General features: G+C 51.0%; 1 protein-coding gene across 1 annotated transcript; it reads right to left on the bottom strand.

Annotated features, from left to right (window-relative positions):
* Positions 1–5,060: 5,060 nt before the first annotated feature.
* On the bottom strand, positions 5,061–5,993 carry LOC308050627 (olfactory receptor 14A16-like; the record flags this gene model as incomplete). Its single annotated transcript, XM_080360785.1, has 1 exon — positions 5,061–5,993. The coding sequence occupies one exon, from the start codon at positions 5,991–5,993 to the stop codon at positions 5,061–5,063; it is 933 nt and encodes a 310-aa protein (XP_080216911.1).
* Positions 5,994–8,714: the final 2,721 nt, after the last annotated feature.

An 8,714-nucleotide genomic window follows, 5' to 3' on the forward strand; every position in this document is an offset into this window, starting at 1 on the left:
CTAGAGATGAGTTCTGCAAGACGAGCTGCACCAGCTGTCCAGGCAAAAGTAACCTCACCAGGATCTTCCAAGCCACATGCCGTTCAACTCCAGAGGCAGAACTGACCTCACAGCCACCTTCACAGTCCCATGCTGCTGGAGTAGGAGTTTCTAAGGCACAGCTGAGCTCAGCACAGCATTCTCACCTGTCTCCTCCTTTTGGTTTACAAGCTGATCAGATACAGGTCACCCCACATTCCTTTTCCCACACCCTGAGACTGCTCTGGGACCTCATGTCCTGCCCCCAAGGTGCCAAGCAGCCTAAGTCCAGGTTAGGAAAGGGACTGAAGGTGAGGGATTGAGAGCATGGAAAGGAGGGCTTTGGGTGTTAGGCTTTCAGGTTAGGGATTAGAGCTCACCTTCCAGGGTTCAGGATTAGACAAAGGTTTGCAGGAGGGTTTGGAGCTCTGCTAAGAGCGTCCAGTTAGTGTTTAGGGTATAGGCAGGCTTTGAGTGTTAGGGTTTTGTCAGGGCTGGGGTCAGGGCTAGGCTGAAGGCCAGCGTTTTCATGTGAGGGGTAAGGAAGGACAAAGGTAGAGCAAGTGTGAGAGGTTAGGGGTTTGGGCTTTGGTTTAGAGGTAAGGTTTGAGGTTAAGGGTTAGAGTAGTGGATTCATTTCAAGGTGAGGGGGAGCATTTAGGGGTAGGAAAAAGCTGAAACCTTTGCAGAAAAGAACTCAAGGCAATCACTGAAAAAGTCTTCAGTTCCAGCATGCTTAGTTTTTATGAATTTTCAGATTTTTATTATTATTGTTTTTTATTAACAACACTAAGGCCATGTACTAGCAAGTTGATCACATTCTCTTGATTTATGTGAATAATTTTAGGCTTATGAAAACAAATTTTGTTCTGTATTTAGAGTGCAACATTCTCTCTATGTACTTCTGTTTCACTGGCTTTTCTCCATCCTCTCCCTATTCTGTCTTCAAAGAGCTCTCCAAGGGAAAGATTCCTTGCATCATAGAATAACTCAGATTGGAAGAGACCTGAATGTCATCTTGTCTGACTGTGCTGCTTGAGGCAGGGTGAATTTGATGGGGTAGCTCAAGGGCTCCCCGCAGTTTGCCTTTATCCACAAGGCACCATAAAGTGAGCTCTAACCCATCATAGATGGAGATAATGAAGATGTTCACAGGTGTTGTCTCAAGTGCTGGTCACTGAGGGATGCCAACAGTGACTGCCTTCCAGGAGGAGTCCATTCCACTGATGGCATCTGGGCCTGACCATCCAGCCAAACTCCCACACACATTCTCATCTTTATTTTCCATCCAGATATCACTAATATGCCTATGGTGGACCATGTCAAAGGCCTTGTTAAAGTCCAGGTACACAACATTCCCTACTTTCCCCTCCCATGCAGGTTCTGCACTCTTTTTTGTTTCCTTCAAGTGCCTGGAGATGTCTGGAAGAGCATTTGCCCCATCACTTGCCCAGCGACTGAGGTGAAGCTGCCCAGCCTGTAACTCTACCAATCATCTTCCTTTGTAACCTACTTGAAGACAATTTTGCTATTTTATTTCTCAAAGGACCATGGAAGCTCCCTGATAGCCACAACTTTTCTGGGGTGTTTGAGAGACAGAGACACCAGCCAGCTCCACCAGCAACTCTCTGCCCCTTCCCACACCAAAGGCTTTCTCTATATCCTGTCCTTCCAGGTGAGTTTCTGGGACACAGCAAATGCCGTTCAGGTCCTCTGGGCCTGTTCAGAACACAACAGCAGGTCAACAACTCTGATGGTCTCAGTGTGAACCTCAAAGCTTTCCTAACATTTTTTCTCAGTGCTCCACTTCTGCTCAGCCTTTCTGGTTCTTGGGCTGCAGGTTGAGCAGGGATGTGAGGATGGTGTAGGAAAAAGGCTTTGTCAAACTGTCTCAGGAGTGCTGTTCTGGAATCATGCAGTCAAGCATGAGGGTGCTGTAGAAAACAGTGGCACTGGTGAGGTGAGAGGGCCAGGTGGAGAAGGTCTTCTGCCTGTCTGCACTGGGGTGAAGAGCAGCAATGCATTCACAGGATGCCCATGTGAATGGGAAGAGAAAAACTGGCTCTGAAATGCTGATTATGAAAACATGAGTGCCACGGTATTACTGTAGATCTCCAGCATACATCAAGGATAGAGGGACTGATACAGGATTGATACATCAAGGACAGAGGGATAGCTTATGACAGACAAAACCTGTGTTTATGGCAGTAACTTTGGTGGGAACACAAAATATATCGTTTATGTCATGACTCACTTTGCAAATCAGCAAATGCTTGAGCAAGAATCATAGCAAGTATAAATGCAAGCCTGAGTTTGTAATAAATGTCTCTCATTGCACCTTCCTGAGTGTCCGTGCCTCATTCACTGCACCCTCACTGGCTGTTTGTTAAAACACAAAGCCATGGGCTGATCCCGACTCTGGGTGACCTCCTGCACCACAGCACTGCCCTTCCACTGATGTTTCTTCCTCCTGATATCCAGAATGCACCTCCCAAGTTGTCCTTTCCAGTTATTGTTTTTTTCCCCTCTCCGGCCTCTTCCCACAACCATGGAAAGCTCGACTATCTCAGAAACTGCTCTGCAGGCAGGGACCCCAACCCGTCAGACTTCTTGTGGTCTTTAGCCTGACCAGAGAGAAGTAGCCTCACCATGTTCTTCTAAATCCCATGACTTGCTGGCCTTTTAGCTCCTCTGACAGACACAACAATGTGCCTGATGCTGTCCCGTCATGTACTCAGGCAGAATGGACATGACAACTCGTCTCCAAACGCTCTTCCTGGGCAGGGCCTCTGGCGCACTCTGGCAGAGGTTCTTTCCCAGCCATGTTCCTGCTGCTGGCCTGTCACCTTCAGAGGCAGAACTGACCGTACAGTCCCCTTCGCAGCCACAGGCTTGTCACAGGGCAGTGATTTTGGGGGTTCTGCTTACGGCAGAACAATATTTATATTTCTTAAAGAGAAGTGCAACCTTAAAGAATTGGGCGATGGGTTTGCTCTATTATTTACTGCATGGGGGAGACACACCAAACCAAGTAACGCTTACCTTCTTTCCGGGTGCATGTATTTGTTCATGAAGCAAACCTTCAGGCGTCTTCTCTCCCTGAGGACTGTTCACTCCAGGGGCTGTGTTTGGAACCTCTGGAGGCAAACTCTCAGGCGACACGTATATCCATCAACATGCAAACGTTCAGGGTTCTTCTTCCCCTGATAACTGCTCGCTCCAGAGCCTGTACTTGGGGCTCTGAAGGCAAACTTCCAGGGGAGACCCGTAATAGCATGCAAAGTGGACTTTCAGGAAGCAAAATTTTCAGAAAAAAATATTTAAAGGAGTAAAATAACAAAAGGTCTGGTTCAAGTAGGGTACCTGCACAGAGGTCCAAACGAGCATAGAAAGCTACCAACTTTTATATCTTTACAGACCATCCAGACCAAGATTGATTCCAATGGCAAAATTTCACCACCAGGTCATGACCAGATAAAAGTACACTTGTTTTATCAAATTGATCAAATATATTTCCCACTAATGATCTGAGTGGAGAAACGTTCTTCACAGGAACTGCTTTACTTATGTTGACACCTCTTCTATGTCCTTCTCTGTCTTTTTTTCTTTTTCTCTTCCTCCATCTATTCTCTCTTCAAAAGCCTCTCCAAGGGAAAAACTCTTTGAATCACAGAGTAACTCAGGTTTGAAGAGAGCCCTGAACATCATCTTGTCTCACTCTCCTGCTCAAGGCAGAGTGAACCAGGTGAGGTTGTTCAAGGCCTTTGCCCAGCATCGTGTCATCCACAAAGGAGCTGAAAGTGCACTGCGTCACATCATACAGGGGGAGGATAAAGATGTTCAGCAGTGCTGGCCCAAGTGCTGGTCCCTGAGGGATGTCACTAGTAACTGGCTGCACCGAGGACACTGATGACACCTGAGCTTGATTGTTCAGTCAAATTCCCACCTAGCGTGCACTTCTTCAGCCCAGACAGTGCCAGTCTGGCTAGAAGGACACCAGAGGACATCATGTGTGAAGGACTTGCAAAATTCCATGTACATAACTTGCCTGACTTTCCCCTGCTCGCTCTGGTTCAGCAATCCCTTTCTTGTCTTTCAAGTGCCTGCACATGGTTGCAGGTGATCCAACCCCTTCCCAGGGATGGAAGTGGGCTGACCAGCCTTTATTTCTCCTAATTCTTCTTTCTGCCCTTCCAGAAGAGGGTTTTGTCATCTGCCTTCTCCAAATACCTAAGAATCTCTCTGATTGCTTTGGCACTGTTAGGATCACAATACAGAATCTTAGGCAAGGGTGATGTAGCAAATGGGGGCACTTGCAATGAACCTGTCCATGGGAGCTGAGACGAATCTCACTGGGCCAGTGGGGTTTATTCCTGGAGCCACACACAGAAATGTCAGCGTTCTGTCAGGCATCCACATATGAGCTGGCCTCATGGACTCCTTACACATCCATGGATGTTCAGATGCAGTCTTTCCCATTTGCACACAGGTGCAGGAGTCACTGTGTCTCTCTGACCTCCTGCTATGAGTCCGAGAGGCTGGGAGACACTTCAGCCCTGCCATTTGTCACCCTACTCTGCACTTACATGAGATACATGAAGAACGGACACGGGATCTTCTATTCCAAGCAGCACATCCCAGTGCTACATTCAGGTGGTTCCCCAAGGGATGTTACTCTCAACATGAAATCACATCAAGACACTGTCTGTCCCACTGACCTTCATAGAACCCCAAGGAAGAGCTGATGGTGTTTCTGCTCACTGGGGTTCATCACCTCAGAAGCACTTTGTGCGTTTGTTTACATCTTGTCTACACAATGCAAACATGGACATCTGACCTACTCATTAGTTGTGCTGCCAGGGAGGGACAAAGAACCTCTTCAAGCTGAATGAGAAGCCAGTGCTGGAAATGGTGGTTGTGAGAGGCTGGTCCATGATGACTGACCACCAGCAGGTTCTCTAGGGTGTACAGTGGACATGGGCACAACCACTCAGAGAGAAAATGATTTACATTACATATGCTATGCAGAAGATATGAGCAGGTTATTGCTTTGGAAAGCAGCCAGTCATCAGTTGCCACACTGAATCCTTGAGCTCCTTGTTCCTCATGCTGTAGATGAGGGGGTTCACTGCTGGAGCAACCACTGAGTACAGAACAGACACCACCAGATCCAGGGATGGGGAGGAGATGCAGGGGGGTTTCAGGTGGGAAAATATGATCGTGCTGACAAACAGGGAGACCACGGCCAGGTGAGGGAGGCAGGTGGAAAAGGCTTTGTGCCGACCCCGCTCAGAGGGGATCCTCAGCACAGCTCTGATGATCTGCACATAGGACACCACAATGAACACAAAACATGTGAAAATTAAACAGGCACTAAACACAAGAAGCCCAAGTTCCCTGAGGTAGGATTGTGAGCAGGAGAGCCTGAGGATCTGGGGGATTTCACAGAAGAACTGGCCCAGGGCATCGCCCTTGCACAGGGGCAGTGAAAATGTATTGGCCGTGTGCAGCAGAGCAGTGAGAAACCCAGTGGCCCAGGCAGCTGCTGCCATGTGGACACAAGCTCTGCTGCCCAGAAGGGTCCCGTAGTGCAGGGGTTTGCAGATGGCAATGTAGCGGTTGTACGACATGATGGTGAGGAGAGAATACTCTGCTATTATCAAGAATGCAAATGAAAAGAGCTGTGCAGCACATCCCCAAAAGGAGATGGCCCTGGTGTCCCAGAGGGAGTTGGCCATGGACTTGGGGACAGTGCTGGAGATGCAGCCCAGGTCGAGGAGGGCGAAGTTGAGCAGGAAGAAGTACATGGGGGTGTGGAGGTGCTGGTCCCAGGCTATGGTGGTGATGATGAGGCCGTTGCCCAGGAGGGCAGCCAGGTAGATGCCCAGGAAGAGCCAGAAGTGAAAGAGCTGCAGCTCCCGTGTGTCTATGAACGGCAGGAGGAGGAACTGGGTGATGGAGCTGCTGTTGGACATTGGCTGCTGTGGGCATGAGGACCTGTGCAAGGAGGAAAAGACAGTAACACATCAGAGGACACTTCTATGAAGAAAAGAAACATGCTGTTTCTCATGGAAAATCCCTACCTGATGGAGGGATGTTTCCACTCTTTCTGTTTCTACCAACTGAAGAAAACAGTTCATCACAGTTTAAAATGGAGGTTGGGCATCTAGATACCATGAACAAACCTCTGGGTCAAAACCCCCTGGGCTGGAGTCAGAACAAAAACTGACCGACACTTGCACCCCAACCCCAGAGAGCAAGAGAACCAGGGACAGGTGGAGAAACAGGGAAGGACACTGCAGTGCTACCAGAAAATAAAGCAAGGACAGAAAGGCAGACGGGCATGCTCTGGAACCTTCTCCTTACCTGTCTGTGCTGCTGCCACTCACATAATGACACTGGAGAGCAAGTTCTTTTAGCACCTTTTTTGTGTATCCCATTGCAGGAACCCTTCACTTGGAGGTCCAGCTGCTGAGGTGGAGACTCGTGACCTGGACCCCATGGCTTTGGGGCAGAGGGTCTACTGGAGAGGAGAGGAGACCAGGGGTTGCACTGGGAAATGTGTTTGCACTGAAAGGGATTACAGGGGGGTTCCTAAATCCCGTCCGTGGCATATCTGGTAGCAGTTAACTCTCCTTGCCCATGTAAGTGCTGCCTGCAGCTGTGTGTCTGTCCCTGGTCTGCTCCCTGTCAGTGTCACAGACCCCGTCCCACTCCCTGTGTGCTCAGGTCTGTCCTGCTCACACCTCCTGGCACTGCCCAGGGGCAGCTCTGTGTGTGCAGGGGCTCAGGAGCAGCTCAGACACGTCCTAACGAGAACTGGGGTCTTAGTGTCTTCTCCAAAGAGAGAAACAAATCCCCATCTCCCACTGCACACCCAGACAAGCAAGAGTGGAAAACTGAAAGCACAGATTCCTTCCCTGGCAGCTGTTCCTGTATTGATGTCCTTGTTCAGAAGGACCCTCTGCCATGTCTGTGGGGGGATTTGGAGCTCTGAGCAGCCCTGACCCACACAGCCCCCTTCAACCCCACAAGCTCCCTGCCTGCCCGGCCGGGGGTCGCTCCTTCCCCCCACAGCTGCTGCCATGGGATCTCCCGGGCAGGCTGAGCGCTGACCCTGGCAGGCGGCAGAGTCCCTGCCCGGCACAGCCCTGGGGTGCAGGGACCCTGCTCTGCAGGACAGCCCTGGGCACCCCTGGGTGCTCCCCCGGCTTCACAGCTGTTCAATATGGCCTGACAAGAGCCCCGTCCTTACAGATCTCACAAGCTGTGCCTGTGCCAGTTTCAGGAGATGCCTCCAGGAGCTGCAGCTGCACTGCCCTGCACCAGAGACTTACCATGGCAAGGGCTGCAAAGGTTTCTCCTCCAGTGAGCTCTCAGTCATCCTCCAGTCCTGACCTCCTTTAATCTCTCTCTGCCTTGCTCGTCTGCTGAGATGCCCAGGCAGAGCCCTCAGCCCTGCTGCGTGTGCAGAGGAGCTGCTCCTGGGCAGAGCTGTCTCTCTGCAGCGCTGCCGCTGCCATGAGCTCCCTGTGTCCCAGGAGCCCAGCCCAGCTCAGCAGCACAGGAGCAGCCCAGGGCGCTTTAATGACCCCTCTGGTGGGTTTGGTGCTGCGTCCATGGACCTCAGACCCGGGAGGAAGGTGATGAAACTTGTCAAGAAGTCAAAGTTAGATTCAAACTCCAAAGTTTCTTGTAGCGTTAATGGGCCCAACTGAGGGAACCTACTGAGAAACAATATCCAGGTTTTGTTAGAGAAGAAAACTGGAGGTCAGGAAAAGCAAAGTAAAGATATCTCTGATGCTGAGGAAACCTGGTTGTGTTTCTTTAACCAAAAGCCAAGCCCTGACCTTGTACCATGGGAAGTCAGATCCTGTCCTTCCCACGTTACCCAGGGCCCTTCCTGGGACAGTGTGATGTGGGGCTGTGCAAGGCCAAGGGCAGGACTATGGTCCCACACCTCCCAGGTTCCTGGCTGGGGACAAGGAGGCCATGAGGCCCCTGTGCTGCAAGGACAAGGTGTCTCCTCACAGGCATCAGAGGTGCAGACAACAGCCACAGCCAAGGGGAGAAGGAGCTCATGTCTGGTGGGGCCTTCAGCCTCTTTACATCCCGTGATCATCTCCACGACAGCCTGTCCTGTGCTGTGGCATCCCCTGCACCTCTGTCCCTGCAGGCTGCAGACATCCCCCCTGCTGCCCCACCTTGCTCTTGTCTGAGCATCTTCCTTCCTTTGCTGAGATCTCCCCATCCTCCCCAGCTGCTCCTTGAAGCACAAAGCCTTGGGCTGATGCAGACTCCCTCTGCTGACCTGCTCCACCACAGCACTGCCCTTCCATCACATTCCTTTCTGCTCATGGCCAGCCTGCACCTCCCCAGCTGCACTTTGGGCCATTATTTCTTTCTCATGCTCTTTCCCATTATCCAGAAACCTTCCACCACCTCTGAAACCGCCCTTCAAGCACTCTCAGGCTACTCCTGCACTGCTGCAGCCTCCCCAGCGCTGCTGGGCCAAAGCAGCCCAGGTCCCTCAGCACCCCACACCATGTGCACAAGGTGCTGAACCTGCCTTGGCACAGCCCTGCACTCTGCAGTTCCTCCCTGCTGCTCCAGACTGGGAAGCCGCACACTGGCACACACCCGTGTGTGTGGGTCACACCAGTGCTGAATCGAATGGGATGAGAACTGCAGGTGTC

This window comes from Nesoenas mayeri (genome assembly GCF_963082525.1).
Source record: "Nesoenas mayeri genome assembly, chromosome: 29".
In the NCBI taxonomy this organism is placed as follows: Eukaryota; Metazoa; Chordata; class Aves; order Columbiformes; family Columbidae; genus Nesoenas; species Nesoenas mayeri.